General features: G+C 45.1%; 1 protein-coding gene across 1 annotated transcript in view; it reads left to right on the forward strand.

Annotated features, from left to right (window-relative positions):
- Positions 1 to 448: 448 nt before the first annotated feature.
- SPACA7 (sperm acrosome associated 7) overlaps positions 449 to 19599 on the forward strand; it is a 51099-nt gene continuing 31948 nt past the window's right edge. The window contains exons 1-3 of the mRNA XM_032246366.1: positions 449 to 542; positions 15679 to 15735; positions 17777 to 18040. Of these exons, the coding sequence (XP_032102257.1) occupies positions 449 to 542; positions 15679 to 15735; positions 17777 to 18040 (415 nt within the window). The remainder of the gene's footprint in view (positions 543 to 15678; positions 15736 to 17776; positions 18041 to 19599) is intronic.

Here is a 19599-nt window from a genome sequence, read left to right on the forward strand (position 1 = left end):
TGCTGGTTCTGGCACTTGTTCTATAATTCAATGACCTCTCCAGCATCCTTCAAATACACCTCTTTCCATGGAAGCAGATTTTGTTGACTTTTGGCCACTGGCCCATTAAGTACTGATTAGTAGCTACCCCTTCAGTCCTCAGGGTGCTTGGGACAGAGGAAGTCACCAGAACAGGCAATCAGAGAGAGTGGAGAGGATCTCTGTTACCTTTAGACCCCCACCAGCCTCCTCCTTCCTTCCCAATCACAGACTCTGGACAGAAACTCTGCCCACCCCAAGGAAGATGCCAGTTCCCTTCCTGGTCCCTGGACATGACCTCCCCAACAGGAGGACCCAGCTCTCTTCCTGGTTGTGATGTCACAGGTCCTGACATTCCATAGTGTCCTGGAGACCAAAGGTGGGACACTGCAGACCTTCAGAACGTCCTTCTCCTTCAGCTGGAGGGAGCATGGCAGTGAGCCAAGGAGCTGGGACCCTCTGCTTTGTCCTCCTGCTGTGCTGCTGGCAAGAAACTGAGCTCCGGCCAAGAACTATGACTCCAGGTAGGGCCCCACGGGGATGGCTCAGCAGAAAGAGAACTGAATCAGGTGGACGGTGGCCTCTTCTCCCACCGGTTCCTCTTATTCCCTACCTATGCAAATTTACCATTTATGCCTTGGGGAATGAATGTAGCTGAAAAGTCTTTCTATCTTTGAAGACCTTTTAAAATCTAGATGTCCATAGGAGAGTTGCATATGTTACTAATTTTAACTTTTTATTATGGAAAATGTCTAACTTGGAAGAATATCATGAATCTCATGTATTCACCCTCAGTTTCAATTATTGTGCATATTTTAGTTTTTTCTGCACGCACACACCACACATACCACATACACACACTTTTCTTGTTTGGGGAGTGTTTTAGCACTGTCCCAGATGTCTTACCACTTCATGTAAAACATTTTCTTGCTAAGAGATAAAAGCATTATCCACAGTGTCATAATCACACTAACACAATTACCAAAAGCCTTTATAGCAACTCATACCAGTTAAAAAGTATTTGTGACATTTGTTAAAGATGGGCAGGCAGACTTTACTCAAAGTGGGCTACTCCGTGGTGTCTCACAGTAGCAGTGAGTGGCTCCACTCCAAATACAGGGAGAGTGGAGGTTTGCAGCCAAGAATCAGGGCAGGTCCACGGATGAACACTGCTAAGGGGTAGGAGAATTCTCTGCTGACTTGACCTGCAGGAGCGCAGGCCTGAAAGCAGGCCAAGGGAATCAAAGATGGAAGGGAGGAATTTCATCAGATATCAAGGGTGAACGGGCCAAGATGGGATTTCCACCAAAAGACTTCACAGGATTCCTACTAAAAATAGAAAAAAAGCAGACAAAGACAGAAGCTAGGGTCAAAGCCTGGTCAAAGAGAAGATTCGGAGGGGCCTGGCATGAGGCAAGTCAAGGAACGAGGATTTCTTGGTCCCTCCTCTTGTTCAAGAAAGAAGAGAGGTTCTTTTTCCCTTTGAACAAGGTAAGTTCATTCTTCATCTGCTGGAGGACATTTGCTGGATGGTACAAGTAGTCAGGAATTTAATGAGGGGAATGTCTATGAAAAAGAGTAGAGAAAGACGTGTAGTTGGAAACCCAGTTCCCGAATGCAGAGGGCAGTCTGTTGAGAAGATTTCTGGATTTTGGGCTCGAGGCATCTTCAGATGACACGGCACGGATGGATTTCCTCATCTGCAGGGGGTGCGTCCACGGTGGCATCATGACCATTGGAGCCACAGTCATGGTTATGCTCGGAGCAGAGCATGGATGTGTCCACCTCAGCCCACGGGGCCTTTCAGATGGTCCCACGGAAGGCCTGAGTTGTCGGACTTAATTCTCAGTAACACTCATCAGGAGGAGAGAAGGAAGACTGGAAACGTCACCCTGGGAAGTTTTAGCCAGACACTGAAGGACTCCAGAAGACTTCAGGATCCAGTCCCTTTTACGGGTAGATAACGAAGTAGAAAGCAAGGTGGCGTTTACCAAAGGCTAAAAAAGTAGAATACCAAGGGTGTGCTATCATTTTTCATTAAAACAAAATTCGGCTCTGTAGTCATCCCCTTCTTTTGATCAAGATAACCAAAGTAATGTTATTCTTGTCTCAAAACTAAATCATGTCTTACAAGATTTGGTCTGATTATTTGCATAAGTGCAGCAAGAATGGTAATGGACCACATAAATTGAGTTTTCTCTGCTGGAGCTTTTTATAAGGAATCTCAGATTAGATTTTTTAAAGCTTTTTGAGGCCAGAAAATGTGGCCAAAAACTCACCATCAGACTTCACTTGTGGTACCTAAAGACTGGGGTGAATTTCTCTCTCTGAAGGTCTCAAGCTGTCCCAGAGTTGCTGGATCTGCCAGGAAGTGACCTTCTTCACTCACATGTGGGATGTGGGACTCTGTGAGCCAGGTACCAGGTCAGTCTCTCCAACTCCATCAAATCAACCTCAGTTTTTAAAAACTGTCTGGTCATTTCTGATTCTATGTATCAATCTCAAATATGACATTCCAGGCAAAGCCTTGGTAATATAACCAATGTTTCCAACTGTGTCCTGTTGCAAGGAGAATCGCTTTTTATTAAACTAATGCAAATAATTTTATGGTCCTGAAAATCATAATATCCAAATTCTAGAGTGATCAGGTGGGACAAAAATATAAATGCTTCATTTTTGTTTATGCAAGTGTAATTACCAAATTGTTGTAAGTTATACACAGCCTAAGAAAACAGAAGCAGAGTGTCCTTCAAATCTAAAAACCAAGACATTAAAGAACCAAAAATATTTCAAAGAAAATTCAGAAAAATTATAATTGTCTCCACATTGAGTCCCACAGAATTAATTCTTGTTCTACTTGATCTTGGGTGAGCAGGTTTATAAATCCATCAGTTTCTCCCTCAGTTCTGGAAATGTTTACTCAGTTCAGTCTAATGGTACAATCTTAGAGGCATCATGGTACTTGGCAGAGTCTTACAGAAAAATCTCCTTGAAGACAAAGAATTTTTGGACTGTAGCTGATTGCAAAAGCTTTCAAAAAAGCATCAGAGTAAAACAGTAACTGTCTGGAATGACGAAAGACACAAAATGACGACGTTCAAGACCTGATGAGAGTTCATTATGCCACAGTTCACAAGGAAAGTCGATTGTTTCTGTGACATACAACATTGCACGTCAATAATGGAAATTATGACTCATAACTTTATACCAGGACATATCATGGACAGTAGGACAGTGAAAACTTCTAGGAATTTTATACGATTTCTGAAACACTTATAACATATACACATACAAATATAATATAAAGAAGGTTAAACATCCCTTCTTATTTGGCAATGCTTTATGTAATTTAACATATCAAATAAAGGTAATTCCTTTAACATCTTTCTTTGCACCAAGTGAGAGAACAAATCCTTTGAGATTTTCTAGGGAACCTCTGGGAAATCTCAAAATTAGTTTGAGGTCAAAATTCTTCATTTACATTTTGACTTGGATGAAGTTGTCAAAAATTACAAAAGGCTTGAATACTTGGTTAAATAGGATCACAATTTACTATGAAATGGTAGTTATCCATTTAAGTTAAATGAAAAAGAATTTTTAAAGAAAATATAGAAAATAGCATGGTTTTTTTTTTTAAAGTAGCTCTTTCAATATTGAGAAGACTGTTTTCTTAAGTAATCAAAAACATGATAAAGAAAACATGAAACACAAGAAATATTTGATTAGACACAGAATCTTTGTTTCCTAGTAAGACTACTCAACAGGTAAGAGAAAATAACCTCTTAAAATCTCTTAAGAACAGACCAGGCTGGGCATAGTGGCTCACACCTGTAATCTTAGCACTGTGGGAGGCCAAGGTGGGCAGATAACCTGAGGTCAGTATTTTGAGACCAGTCTGACCAACATGGTGAAACCCTGTCTCTACAAAGTTAGCCAGCATGATGATGTATGCCTGTAATTCCAGCTACTTGGGAGGCTGAGGCATAAGAATCACTTGAACCCAGGAAGTGGAGGTTGCAGTGAGCCAAGATTGCACCACTGCACTCCAGCCTGGGCAACAAGAGCGAAACTCCATCTCAAAAAACCCACCAAACAAACAAAAAGAACAGACCAATAATTCAAGAAAACTTTGACCTTTTAGCAGAGAGAGAAAATCAAACTCCAGTACTGCATTGCTACACTATTGATAGTAAAGCTTATCTACAAAAAAAAATCTTATAATAAAATTCACTTAGTGTATCTTGACCACATAAGATTTTTCTCTCTCTCTTTTTTTTCCTTAGAGAACGATTCCATCTTTCCATGTTCATTTAGGCATTTTGTCCTCTTTTTCTCTTCCTGAGAAAACCTTTAAACTATTTTAGGACAAAATTGCTCATCCTTTCCTTCAACAAAAACACATTCTTCATAACTCATATGCTTTCTTATCAAAAACAGATCCTACTTTCCTTTATGCTTGGCACAGGAAGTTGTTTCGTTTTTCTCCCTCATCATTTCTAGTAGTTTTAATTACACATGTTGATTACAATGTTCAACAGAGGAATCTAGAAGTAGACACTTGTGAATTGTCTGTCACATACAGCATTGTGTGACAAAATAGCAAATTGTATGACTACACCATCTTACAGTTTTTAGAGACATATTCATCTACAGCATAATTTTTCAAGGTGGAAAAAACTTTTGTTAACAGACTCAAATACAGTCAGTCTGTCCATATGATATAAAATTAGAAGTTAAAAGCATATAAACTTGTGCTTAGTACTGTTTCAATAGGTTATCTTATTTAAAAAGTATTAAGGAAACTCTTGTTTTATTTAACTGATCATAACTCTAGGGTTATGAGTCACCAAAAAGATGTTTAGGAACTGTTTCTAAAAGCAAACACAGGCTGGGTGCAGTGGCTCACACCTCTAATCCCAGCACTTTGGGAGGTGAAGGCTGCTGGATCACTTGAGCCCAGGAGTTTAAAACCAGCCTAGGCAACATGGAGAAACTCCATCTCTACAAAAAAAAAAAAAAAAAAAAAAAAATGCAGAAATTAGCCTGATGTGGTGGCATGTGCCTATAATTCCAGATACTTGGGAGGCTCAGATGGGAGGATCACCTGAGCCTGGGAGGTCAAGGCTACAGTGAGCCATGATTACACCCCTGTACTCCAGCCTGGCCGACAGAATGAGACCCTATCTCAAAACAAAACAAAACAGGCAGACACACTATTGTAACTGCCCAAGGGGTTCACCTTGCCCACTGCCTAGGCAGAGCCAATTCATCGAGAAAGGAGAATGGCAATAAAGAGTAATTCAGGCAAAGTGGCTATGCGGGAGATGAGAGTTTTACTATTCCTCAAATCAGTCTCCTCCAGCATTTAGAGAACAGTTTTTAAGGATGACTTGGTGGGTGGGGGGAGCCAGTGAGCCAGGAGTGCTGACTGGTCAGGGATGAAGTCATAGGGAGGTGGAGCTGTCTTCTTGCACAGAGTCAGTTCCTGGGTGGGGCCACAGGACGAGATGAGCCAGCTTGTCCATCTGGGTGGTGCCAGCCGACCCATCCAGTGCAGGGTCTGCAAAATATCTCAGGCCATGATCTTAGGAGCAGTTTAGGGAGGGTCAGAATCTTGTAGCTTCCAGCTGCGTGACTCCTAAACCATCATTTCTAATCTTGTGGCTAATGCTAATCAAAGGCCATCTAGTCTCCAGGCAAGAAGAAGGTCTGCTTTGGGAAACGGCTATTTACCGTCTTTGTTTAAACTATAAACTAAGTTTCTCCCAAAGTTAGTTCAGCCTACGCCCAGGAATAAACAAGACCAGCTTGGAGGTTAGAAGCAAGATGGAATCAGTTAAGTTGGCACTCTTTCACTGTCTCAGTCATAATTTTGCAAAGGTGGTTAAATCCCTCCCTTTGAGTTTTATAGCACTTTAATCTTAAGGTATAGGTTCTGAAGATGGGAAAAGGCTGTCCATCGCAGGCTTCTTCCTGCAGACAGGGAATACAGTGGGAATGGGAGTGAGTCCCAAGGTGAGAGGAGTGGAACCACTTTGCACCTGTCTGAGCGGACTCATGCAGGTCTGGCTCGGCTTCCACGGCTTGCATGGTAAAAGCATTATTAACTTTGTCTTTTCTCAGGACAGCATTTAAGTAAACAGCATACTATAAGGTAAATAACGAGTCCTAGGATGAGGAGTAAAATTTTTAATTTTAAAAGCAAAGATTTGAGGCCAGGCGTGGTGGCTCACACCTGTAATTCCAGCACTTTGTGAGGCTGAGAGGCAGGTGGATCACCTGAGGTCAGGACTTCGAGACCAGCCTGGCCAAGATGGTGATACCCTGTCCCTGCTAAAAATACAATAAATTAGCTGGGCATGGTGGCAGGTGCCTGTAATCCCAGCTACTAGGGAGGCTGAGGCAGGAGAATCTCTTGAACCCAGGAGGCAGAGGTTGCAGTGAGCCAAGATCATGCCATCGCACTCCAGCCCGGGCAACAAGAGCGAAACTCCGTCTCAAAAAATAAAAGCTAAAAAACTGAAAAAGATTTGAAAGTGTTAGTTTGGGGATTCTAACTCGTAAATAATTTAGAATTTAGTCTAAACTACAGAAAAAAACAAAACCTTAAGAAGAGCTATCAACAGTGTACGGTTGGCTTTTTTTGAAGCATAATTTTTCTCTCTCCAATCCCCATATTATTTTAAAAAACAAACCATGATAGAGCTGATTTACAGTTTACAGAATAAACTTTAGTCTTACAGTACTTGCTTGGCTTGATTAATTGCATAAAGTGCAGCAAGAATAATTATTTGTCACCTAGGCTTTAATTGGCTTTGATGGAACTTTGTTCCATGAATCATTTTAGATAAGACTTTTTAAAAGCCAAGCCCAGCCATAGGTTTGTAACCTTTCTAAGTATTGTAAGTTTGTAACTATTTCTAAGTATTCTCAATTTATGGCAGCATAGTTAATTGCATAAGTGAAATAAAAATTTGTTTTCTTTTGTAACAGGACACAATTGGAGAAAGTGGTCATTTTACCAAGGCTTATGAGTTGAGCAAATTTCTCTTCTTTTGAGGTCCCACGGTAACTTGGGGTTCCTGGGTCTGTTAGAAAGTGACATTTTTTATTTACCACAGGTCAGGAACCTTGTACAAGGACTCTGTGTGGACAAGCTATGAGGCAAGATTCCCCAGCAAGCTTTAATTAGCTTTATAAGTTAACTCTGATTCTTTAAAGGAAGCACGCCATTCCAGTTAAGGCCTTAGTAAAATGACCAATTTCTCCAACTCTGATCTGTTACAAAAGAAAACCAATTTTTATTGCACTTATACAACTAACTATACTACCATAAGCTGAGAAGACTTAGAAATAGTTTTCAAATTCTGGAGAAATCAGGTAGAGAGAAACAAACATGTTGTAAATTTTTTTCATCGGAGTATATTTAAATAGCTTTAAGGAAATAAGTTCTTTTGACTTGGAAAACAAAAGGTTTAGCAACATTTAACACATTAGTTTTCCATAAGAGTTCTAGAAGTTCATTTTTTTCTTTATTCCAGTTGTAAGAGTTATTGCCAAGTTTAGAATGAGGAAACTGAGACCAGCATAAGAAAATTAAATGCCAATTTATTCAACTCCCGGGCAAGGTTCCATGGCCCCAGGGAAAGGGGCCAGGGAAGTCACGCAGCTTCCTGAGGCGTGGGGTTTTATAGCGAGTGAGAGTGTCTTGATTGGTTATGAGGAAGCAGGACGTGGTCGGGGCATGCTGCTATTGGTAGGTAGGTGGGATTTCCGGTGAGCGGGCTGCCCAGGGGGAGTGGGACCTGGATGCGGCAAAATGCTATTGGGCAGGTTTTGGTGGGGCTTCTTTTAAATTTTGGTGGGGTTTTTTCAATGGCAGCGTTGGTGCCGAGCACAGAGTGGTAACTGTAGTTTTCAGGCGTGGAGAGGGATGAGCGTGTCTGAGTTCCCGGGGAGGCAACCGGCCTTACACAAGTAGCATAATTTTTAAAGTTATCTGAGACCTGCACTTAGAGTTTTATATTTGATTATAAACTGCCTTTTGAAAAGGACCCAAGCAAAATGTTTGTGGATGACAAAAGAATTAGGATAGCCACTATTAAAGACACAATTGACAAGGAAATTTATCTCTGTAAAACATATTTAACATAATATTTATAATTATTACTGATAAGATATACTAAGTTATATTTGAATTATAAGAGTTTTACATAATTTTGGAACATATATTAGCAACGCATTTATACAAATATAGCCCAAAGAAAGGCCAACACCATTTTATATTTGACAATGTTTCCTGTATAGTTTTTATACCAAATGAGCCAAATGTCATTTTGGAATTTAAAGGAGCTAATATTTAAATATTATGTTAGAAAGAGACATAATTTATCATTTGATTTTGGAAAGTTTGTCAGATATCAAAGGTTTAAAACACTGGATTTCACTAAATAGAATCCCAGATCATTATAAGTCATTTATTTGGCCAGAATGATAACTTCAAAATCTTAAAAGAAAACCCTTTACTCTGATAGAGGAGACTTAGCTTTCCAATAGAACCCAATAAAGATAGCATGAGGCCAACTGAATCTGTCTCTTCTCTCTCCTCCCTTTTTTTCCCTTTTACCCAAAGGAGAAAACAAAAGTCTTTCATTATATTTTAACATTATATAACATTTGTCTTCAAAAGAGAAAACCAAGTTTCATGCATGTATTAGTACATTTTTAATGTTAAAGCTAGTTTTTTAAATAAAATTTTATATCTCTATTTGGTTTTAATTAGTTTGATCATAAAGTAAAATTTCTATCAACTTTTAGAACCCTTTACAATTTTTCATCAAACAGCAGATTAATTTTCTAAGAAAACCCTGTTATTCGGACACATGGGCCCAGGTTCTGGCCCTACGTTAGTATGATTTTAATGTTTTAACCTACGGAAAAAAAGGTAAATAATTTTAAATCTCAGTCAACTTGTTTAAACCCACAGAATTTTAAAATAAGATTAACCCTTTACAAACCCTTTTCACTTTGCTTAAACCTTCAGTTTTGTCCCATTTCCTCTTTTAGGTAAAGACAATCTTTAAAACCCTCTGAACTAGACAAAATTACATTCCCTTTCACAAAAGTCGTATTCCTATGCCTTCTTATAATCTTCTACCAAAAACACATGCCCTATACACCTTATATATAAAATCTTTTCTCCAGCAATCTTAATTTTATGTTATAATGTTAATTCTTAGCAACTTTTATTTTTAGTGAAAAACCTGGTAAGTAAGCAATTTTACTTATGTACTAGGGGTGGAGCCTAGGACATCAGACAGACATGAAGATAAGGTCTGACTGTTCAGCACGGCCAGGAGCATGGCTCTCCACATGTCTCCAGGCCTTATCTATAACCTAATACTTCAAAGAAGGTAAACTGAACAATTTTCAAAAGTCAAGGAAGTAGTTTGACCTTAAAACAATTAGCAGGTCTGATATTTGATCTTCCTTTAGACCAAATGTCTACATTTTTAAGATATGTTGTTTTACTAATAATTTTTTAAAATCTTTCTAAAATTGGCTAATCTTTCTAAAAAATTGCTAGTCACATGAACAAAAATGCATTAAAGTTTCTACTTTTCTGACAAAATAGTTAAATGCTTATTTTTTAAGCCAATTAATCAATGCTCTTTTATATATAAACAAACATACAACACATATGAATACACAGACAGAAGATTCAGCACTTGTAAGATTTTTCATTAGCCAGTTTTTAAACTGGAATACTGGCAGAGAAACAGGGCCAGGAAAGCATGCATTTTTAGGCAGGCACAGCTGAAAGCAGACAGATCCCCAAAATTAAGGGTGTCATTTTATACTTAATACTGGATCCCCAAAAGGAGAGAAGTACTGTGGGAGAAGACAGTGTGACGCTTCTACTGTACATTTTATTGCAAGGCAACTCAAAGCCAATCAGCCATTTTGTAATTGGATCATCCCCCACTGGAGTCCCACGTCCCAGTGGGGGGTGGGGATGTTTCCATATCTTTTGATGGCCAGGAGCATGCATCTCTGATCCAATTGTGCAAAGAGTCAAGTATTCCTCCATTACTGTTAGCCATCCCTTAAAGTATATTTCCTACCTAGTTATTACACACCAAAGCTTTTTTATAATGCGAAGTAATTTTTATACCCCCCGAAACTCAAAACTGTCAGATGACACATGCAAAACAGAACAGAGCTTTTGATTTTGAGAGCGATTTATGCACTTTTAATTCCTGCAGTTTCATGAGAAAAACAGAGGGTTTTTTTGTTTGGTTGGTTGTGTTTTTTTTGTATTTTTTTCAAAACAGGGTCTGCGGTGCCTCCTCTGCTTTTCCCAAGGAGTCCTCAGCTACCAGAAGTTATCTTAGGGCCTCTCATGTGTGCACCAAGAGTGAGGAGACAAAAAAAAAAGCTGATTGAGAATTAAAAAAAAACAAAACTGTTTTCAGAAAAACAAGATCCAAGAAGAGAAAAAAATAAAGGTCTTTTAAATACATAAATAGCATGTTTATCCACTTTTAATTAAGCTCACTTTTAACCATAGTGCTCTTTAAAAAAGAAATCCTTTCAAATCTCTTATTACCTGAATTTAGCCATGCCAAGTAGTCAATATTTTTAGCTTCTGAACTTTAGGTGCTTCAAAAACATGGTAAGCCATTTCTTTCTTTACAAGATTTAGAATCTACACAAGGTAGTTCAGAGACAGGAAAATTCAAAAGAGGAAATCAGAAGCTATCTATGAGGGGCAAAAAAAAACCAAACAATAAATGACAAAGTTACATATGTAAAAAATCAGAAAGAAATCATTCCAGAAGCCAAGAATAGAACCCAGGCCACCACTGTCAAAAGGCAAAGTCTTGGCTACGGAGTTACAGTATTGAGCAGTTTTTATTGCTCTTCCCAGAAGGAGCCTGAGAAGCCCATTTCAAGCTTGCAAAGGCTTTTAACTGCTCAAGAAAATTTTTAGACCTAACTATGACATGAATCCCCAAATTCCTGTCTTCTAGAAGGTGGAAACCAAGAGAAAGTATCCACACATGGTCACAAGATTAAGCCCTTAAGGGCACAAAACAAGACAGAGAAATTCCATCCAGTGTTCTTCAGGGACCCAGCCTGCCAGGCTGGGTTGAAAAGCAGGCTTGAAAGTGGGCCCTAAACCCACATCTCATCCTGTGATGCCCCTTTCTCCATTACAGAACACAGAAAGACAAATTCTTAGCACAAAGTACACCAGATTTGCCACCGCCTAAGACTAGTCTCACACATCTTTTTTCTATTAATTAAACCCTTGCAGAGTGACAAATAGTGATGTTTACCATTTGCTCAGAGAAAGAGAGAGACCAGAAACTTGGCTGGTTAAGAATTTCTTACGCTTTTTGACAGCATACCAGACATCTGGGCTCCCTTTCTATGTAGCTTCAAGAAGAACAGTGAGGCTTCTAATGACCTTGCTCACTGCACCATAGTGTGGGGTTCAAGCCACTTTACAAGAGAAAATCACCCTTTCCTGTTTAACGGAAATTCAGGCAAGATTCTTAATTTGCAAGATGCTGCCCAGTGGGCTGCATGGGGAACTGAATTAACATTTTCTATGCCAGCTAAATACACACATAACAAAACAAACATGAGTCACCTCGCTCAGCACCCAGTGTCAACCTGGCAAAGCTCGAACTTCTTCCCATTGGTCCCTGTTGTCTCTGATCCACTCCAGGTGGGGACAGACAACCTCGGCATGGTAATTCACAATAAGGTCTCTGAGCAAGGCAAAGAGCAGATAGTCACCCAAGACAGGCCTGTTGAGCCCTCTCAAGGGTTCATTGAATATGACCAGACAAATAAGGAGGGTTCTGGGTTAGCCCTGCTGGACGTCCATCAGCAATCCCTTCTGAGATCCCTTCCACATACACAAGCACACACAAAGATGAGAGGAGAGAAGGCCCCTCAAATCAGGTCCCTAACCAAGAACTCCAGGAGTATCCTATACACTATCCTCCTATTCCCCTTCTGAGAAACCTCTTCAAAATCTTCCTGATTCAGGAGAAGTCTCCCAAACCAGGAATCTCCCTGCTAGTTAGAAAGAGCCAACCAAGACACCCTACGAGCCAAACAGACACCCTGCAATGGAGCTACAGACACCCCACCCTAGGGCTACAGAACCAGTCAGAAGAAGGAAGGAGGTGTTGGCAGTGCCTAGGATACTCACCACTCCAGACACCCCATCAAGGGGCTACAGACAGACACTCTGTGACAGGGCTACAATGAAGCGAGGTTTCCCCAGGACCATTTCTTCAGTGCAATTCAATCCATGCACGCTGGGTTCATGGTGCCGTCCAGTAGAGAGAACAGCAGAGTCAGCCTCCGTCCAAGACAATTAGGCAGCCACTTGGGCTGGCTTCTGGATCCATCGCTGATGGGGGCCACCGAACCACAGGATGGGTATCCAAAAGGGCAATCCCGGATTCATAACCACCCAAGGGGTTCACCTTTCCTGCTGCCTAGGCAGAGCCAATTTGTCAAGATGGGAATTCCAATAGAGAAAGAGTAACTCACACAGAGCCAGCTGTGTGGGAGACCAGAGCTTTATTACTACTCAAATCAGTCTCCCCGAGCATTCAGGGAGCAGAGTTGTTGTTGTTGCTGTTGTTTTGGGACAGAGTCTTGCTCTGTCGCCAGGATGGAGTGCAGTGGCGCAATATCGGCTCACTGCAATCTCGGCCTCCTGGGTTCAAGCAATTCTCCTGCCTCAGCCTCCCAAGTAGCTGGGACTACAGGCACACGCCACCACACCCAACTAATTTTTGTATTTTTTAGTAGAGACGGGGTTTCACCACATGGGCCAGGAAGGTCTCGATCTTTTGACCTCATGATGATCCACCTGCTCGGCCTTCCAAAGTGCTGGGATTACAGGCGTGAGCCACTGCGTACAGCCGAGAGCAGAGTTTTAAAGATAACTTAGTAGGTTGGGGAGAGCCAGTGAGCCAGGAGTGCTGACTGGTCAGGGATGAAGTCATAGGGAGGTGGAGCTGTCTTCTTGCACAGAGTCAGTTCCTGGGTGGGGCCACAAGACAAGATGAGCCAGCTTGTCCATCTGGGTGGTGCCAGCCAACCCATCCAGTGCAGGGGCTGCAAAATATCTCAAGCCGTGATCTTAGGAGCAGTTTAGGGAGGGTCAGAAACTTGTAGCTTCCAGCTGCGTGACTCCTAAGCCAGCATTTCTAATCTTGTGGCTAATGTTAGTCAAAGGCCATCTAGTCTCCAGGCAAGAAGAAGGTCTGCTTTGGGAAACGGCTGTTACTGTCTTTGTTTATACTATAAACTATACACTTTCTCCCAAAGTTAGCTCAGCCTATGCCCAGGAACGAACAAGGCCAGCTTGGAGGTTAGAAGCAAAATGGAGTCTGTTAAGTTAAATCTCTTCTTCCGTCTCAGTCATAATTTTGCAGAGGTGGTTTCACTATGACACCAAATAAAGCTGCCATCATCTCCAGATTTAACCTCCAAGCTGAACTGTTTTTAACTTTATTTCGCTAGTAACGCAAGTAGAACACTGTTTGTTCTCCGTGGACTGGCCAGAGCCACTCCGTGGTCAGTCATCTCTCATCAGGAAGGAGTGCTGGGGGCACTGCTCTGTTTAAACCACAGAAGGGAGGGGAGTCCGGTCACAGACTGGGATGATTGGCTCAAGGAGACAAAGGAAGGGGTTCTTCATTTCTCGTGTTCCAGAGCTGGCTTCTGCTTCCTCCTTAGGAAAGCACTCTGGTCACAGCTGAATAAGGAATGGGTAAGACAGAAAAAAGATCAGAGTTTAGTCCTCACCCCCCGAGATCTGATTGCCTCATCCAGACAGTTGAAACAGGTGATCAACGTCTTCCCCAGCTTAAAGACCAATTAAGGGATCATTTCTAAATCACTTTCTCACGGGAGATTTTCTTACTCTCCTTGGGCCCTACTGACTCTGGGCACTTCAGCCGTTTGCCACAGGAATTGAGTTGACCGTGTTACGTGGCTTTCTTGAGATGTTAGACCTTGAGGGAGAGGAGAACGGTTGATGTGGTCCTAGTGATGGAGAAGGGTCCTGTTTTCCCCAAATTAACCAGAGTGAAATCTCAGAACTCCACAGGGAATCTGTCACCGAGGCCAGTGTGTGCGTGATGCAAATATTGAGAAACAGCAGTGGATACTCACAAACACGGTGTGCGACATCTTACAACCGTGAGGCTGAAGTCAGGGGTGATGCAGGAAGAACATGGCAAAGCCACTCTGCTTGACAATGCACTTTAAAAACCACGCCGATGTTGTAAAACACAAATATTTTACTGCACATCTTACTGGCTGACTTGCACAATACTTCCATTATAATTATGGGACAGACACAAAATGAAAAGAATATTTTTAACAAAGCACTTGCACAACGCAGCTGTACCCATTCTTAATGATCATTAATGTCTCATCCAAAGAGAACTGTACTTTGTTTCGTTTACCGAAGGTCAGCATACTGGGAAGCAATTGTCATCACATCTCAGACCTTTTTGCATATTTTCCCGCATTGTTCTGGGCCTGCAAGTGCGCAGACGAGTCGATTGGTATGCAGATTGTCTGTCATTAAAGCCATTTGGAAATCAGCTTTGTCATTGGTTTGGTGTTGGAACTTCAGATCCTAGCAGACACCACTGGAAAGCTCTGCACTCAGAAAGGGAAGGTGCACGGCCCTGCTGAGCCCCACCTCAGGGCTGGAGGAAGAAGCTGACCTTGACCTTGAGTCTAAGCGATGCCCCAGCAGACTGAAACGCCACACCTCCAATAAAGGAAACACATGAATGACACGAGCAAGGAACCATTGTATGGGGGCTAACAAGGAGAACGCAGTGCTCTGAACCACCACCCATTGTTGGCGTCACTCTGCACAATCAGCTCCTTTCAGCGAGGCAGCCGAGGCCACAGGTCAGGAGGCCACAGTGCCTGTGGACAACCCACATTCCAGACCTCAGCATTTCACCCACATGACTCCACCTCTTATCTGCAAATGGGACCACCCTGAAATCGCTTTGCTTATGAAGGAGGAGAAAGAAGGGTGGTCCGTCTCTCTGAGTCCTGCCTTTCCTAAAACAGGGCCACAAACCCGAGGCTTCATGATGGAGCCATAGCATTGCACACCGTTTTCCCATTTCCCCAGAACACGTTTCGAAGCTTCCAGGTGCATGCATTGCGGGAGCCATTCATGAAGGAGGTCAAAGTGTTGCTTTCGCAAAAGGAGATGTGCCCTCTCACTTTGCTTACCCCAAAACAGCTGAATGAGCCCAAACTCCTTGGGACTGGGAGTTTGTGTCAGCCTCTCAAGGGTAATTCCAGAGACCAGGAGGGCAGGCTCAGCTCAGAGCCCCTGGGCAACCGTCCTCCATTTTCACAGCCACCCCAGAGGTGTTCGTTTCCCTGCATTTTCCAGACAAGAAGCCCAAATCCCAGAGAACCTTCCCAGGGCATTCTCTCATCACCCACAGGAGGGTCTGGAACTCAGGCAGGGCTCCTTCCTCTAGAGGGGGCTGGTGGGCACCCACAAAACCATATCCATTTAAAGAGAAGCAAATGCAAATTCAATGAACATTGTTAAGCTATAGGACTTTTATTTCCCCCTAGGTTCAACTACTGAAATGTCATTCAGCTCAAAACATCAGGATATGCCTGGAGTGCTTGGTAGGGAAGCCCCTCCTATCAACCTCTGAAGGGGGCTGGATGGTTGTCTGTGGCTGTTTCCCAGATAACCTGGTACATGCTACAGACAGTGGAGGGAACTGATTGGCTTGAGACTAGACTCACACCCCCAGGGCCCAGAGCTTTAGTGCTGACATCTAAGAGTCAAACTCTCAAGAAATTAAGGAAAGCATTACATATAAAAAGTGCCTGGGAGCTTTGCTTCTCAAAGTGAGGTCCGAGGACCCGCAGCATCAGCATCACCTGGGAGCTTGCTAGAAAGGCCCAGGGCAAGCTGGGCCCAGCCCTCCAGCACAGCACTGCACTCAACCTGACGCCGCTAATTCCTGTGCCCCTGAGAGGCACCGAGGCTCAGCCGTCCCCTCCTCCATGGCCTCAGCCCCGCCAGCCCCCTGGGGAGATGGTGGAAACCACAGGCACCCTGGCCTTACCCCAGGCATGCAGGCCGTGCTGCCTGGACTGGGCCTGGTGCCTCTGTGCTTCTCTAGAGCTCTGCAGGTGATGCTAAAATACAGCCGCTGAGAACCGCTGCCTCGGGCCGGGGCCGCCCAGTAGAAACACAGCGCAAGCCACAGATATGCTTTCCATTGTCTAGTGGCCACATTAAAAAGACACAGATGAAACTCATTGTAATAACATTTTATTTCGTGTGATGATTTCAACATGTGATCAATGTAAAATCATTAATGAGGCATTTTCAGTGTTTCCATCACACGGAATCCTCACAATTCAGTGTGTCCCCTGCACTTCACGTGCGTGGACAGCCACACTCCAGCGTGTGAACGTGTGGCCAGGGTCACCTCGTGGGCAGTGCCCGCAGTCCTGCTCCAATCTTTCATTTTACATGTGGGGACACTGAGTCCTGGAGTGCTGGGTCTCAGAGCCTGGGTCCTGACCCGCGCTCACATTGGTGCCCGTGGGAAGCAGTCACCTCCAGAGGCCTCTCTGCCTGTATTGCCTGTGGAGTGGGGTCAGGAGTAGAGAGTGGGGCCGCCTTCCACCCGACAGGGTCTGGACTGTGGCTGCGGAGGCTGCACGACCTGGGACAGGGGCTCTTGTGGGAACGCAGGCGCCCCTAGGTGCTGGGCCCCTTCCAGGAGCTGCCACTCTTAGAAGCCAGTCTGTTCTGTTTCCAGGTCTGGGTGGGAGAGGCCTAGGGAAAGCTCTGCCTGCCTGTGTGTTTGGTGGTTACCTGGATGGATGAGTGAGCGCTCCAGTGAATGAATGGATGTTCCCATTCTTGCTTCTGCCAGCCAGTCCACTTTATGGGTACTCAAGGGAACTGCCCCAGGCAGGAGTGATGCTCCCTGAGGTCAAGGGGAGTCGCCACCTACACGTGAGAGCCTCTGAGTCAGGCAGGGGCTGGGGCCTCACTAGGGCGAGGGAAGCCCAGGTCCTCTGCAGGCGTCAGCTGGGTGTGCTGGGGCGGCTCAGCAGACGGGCAGCGAGAGGGAGTGTGTGGCTTTCTCTGCTTGGCTCTGAGTTGGAAGCGAGGACAAAAGTCAGAGGAGCTGTCGGTGATGAATCCAGCACTGGCCCCCTGGGGCACAGGGGTGCGGTTTGGCTGCCTGAGTTGTTGCTGGAGGAGGTCTGACTTCCTGCAAGTTTGACTGTGGGGCAGGCGGGTCTCCTGGACTGGCTGCTGTGGATGTGGTCAGCTCTGCTTTGATGGATGGGCTTGTCATTTTTTGTATTTCAGCCTCTCCTCTCTCAAAAAATTCAACCATCAGCAATTAGACATGGTTTGAAAACAAAGATCTTTCTAACCTTGTTCCACCTGCTGGCTTCATCTCTACCTAAAGCGTTTTTCTATCCCTGACCAATCTCCCCGTGGGTGGGGAGGCCTGTGGAAGGGTCAAGGCAGCCTTTAGCCATGGACAGCTCACCGTGAGTGAGCCTCTCTTTGGCCCCCAGAGCTGTGGCTGCTCCCTGAGCAGGGGCACGCCTCACCACAGCTGGGCCACCAACCGCCCACCTTGAGGACTCCCAGGGTGTCTATAGTTCGTGGAGTTTGGGGTCCCAGGGGGCCACTCCCGGCTTCGGGCATGGAGTGGACTGGCTCATACTGGACCAGGTCAGGGACCATGGGTGCAGTTGTTAGAGGTGGAGCGTTGCGGAGACAGCCCATCCGCCACGGACAGCAGTGACCCCAGTAACGATGAGGTAACTGAAGCCAGGGTCGGCCAGGAAGTTCAGACAGTGCCCCAGAAGGGCCCACTCCTTAGGGCTGGTCAGCTGAATCCCGACCTCTGCCTGCCCCCATCTGCCCTGGGGCCATCCACCCTTGGTGGGTGCTCTGTTCCTGCTGACCTGCTCTGCCTGGTCACGGCTGTAGAATCTTGCCCCCTGGACACGGCTGGCTGGAGTGGGACAGAGACCAGGGACTGAGGCTGGGCCATCCTTGGCCCCCAGCACCTGTGCAGTGTCTGGTTCAGATGGGTGCCTAGTAAGTGCTTACCATTCAAATGCATATCCACTCTTCCCAGGCCCCCGTATCTCACTGGACACCATGACTGTTTAGGAACTTGGAATTCCTAGGATTGGTGCTCTGTCCAGTCCCTGGCTAAGGTCTCCTTAAGGTGAGGTGGAGGTCGGCGTCTGCCAGGGCAGTGCCGTAGCTGAGACCGCAGCTGGCCCAGCGGACAGAGCCTGAGGGGCAGCACCCAGCCCCTTGGATGGGATCCTGGGCACCCACAGCTAAGAGGGAGGTGGCACCCGGCTCGGGTCCGGCAGTTCCGCAACACGAGGCCGTGTCCCTGAGGTCATCCTGGCCTCTCCTCGAGCTCATGCCTCATGATCAAGGATGGTGCCCACAGTGTCTGACACCTTGTCCACTCCCAGGGCAGGAGCGGGGGTGCAGGCCTGGACACTGGTTCTCTTTCGTCAGGAGGAGCAAATTTCTCATGGAGCTGGTAGTCCTGCCTACTATATGGGCCTGTAGCCTACCTGGCTGCAGGGGGCCTCCCTGGGGGCACACATTGCCAAACCCCGCTCTGTAGGTGAGGAAGAGGGAGAACGTGACTGCTGGGCAGGATACCAACAGCCCAGGATGGAAGCATTTTTCTCAGGGGTGTTGGTGGCATCTTCATTTCCAGTGGCATTTTCGGCCTCTTCCCCTTTACCCTGGAATTCCGCATGAGCTGGTTGTGGGGTGACCAGCCACCCGCTTTGCCTGGGGCTGAGGAGCTCCCGCTTGAGGGACTTTCCGTGCTAAACCCTGTGGGCCCCAGCAAACCAGGACCCACTGCCTGCCCAGCACTGCAGCCTGGTCTGGGGACTGCGCTGCAGAGACCGGTGACTCTCAGCTGCCGTGACACCTGGCCGTGGCCCGGGCTCCGTGCTGAGCACCTTCTGCATACACTGCGTCATTCGACCCTCAGAAAAGCCCACAGGCAAACACACACCCCGTTTTACAGACAGAAAACCGAAGGTCAGAGCCGTGAGGGCACTGGTCCAAGATGACATTCTGGCAGGAGTGGAGCCCACGTGTGGGTCTGGGTCTGCCGGACACAAGGCCCAGGGCTCTCATAGTAAAAGGTCCCTAGGAGGGGCCACAGGGAGATAAAGGAAGAAAATGAGGCCGCGCTGATGCAGAGCTCAGGAGTGACGCTCGCTCACACAGGGAGGGCAGCTTCGGGAGAGCCTCAGAGATGGGACAGAGGGACCTAGGGCAGGAAGGAGGCTTAGGACCAGGTCTGGGCCAAGTGTCAATCCTTGTACATTTGGGGGACAATGTTCAGTGTCCAGGATGTCCACATGGTCTCAGTGTTTCTGAAATTATTGAGGGAGGCAGCGGCCTGCCCACCCAGACAAGGTTCTTTCGAAAGTCAAGTCCCACGTCCCCTG

Source organism: Sapajus apella, unplaced genomic scaffold (assembly GCF_009761245.1).
Source record: "Sapajus apella isolate SASKATOON/1434 unplaced genomic scaffold, GSC_monkey_1.0 scaffold60, whole genome shotgun sequence".
Lineage (NCBI taxonomy): Eukaryota > Metazoa > Chordata > Mammalia > Primates > Cebidae > Sapajus > Sapajus apella.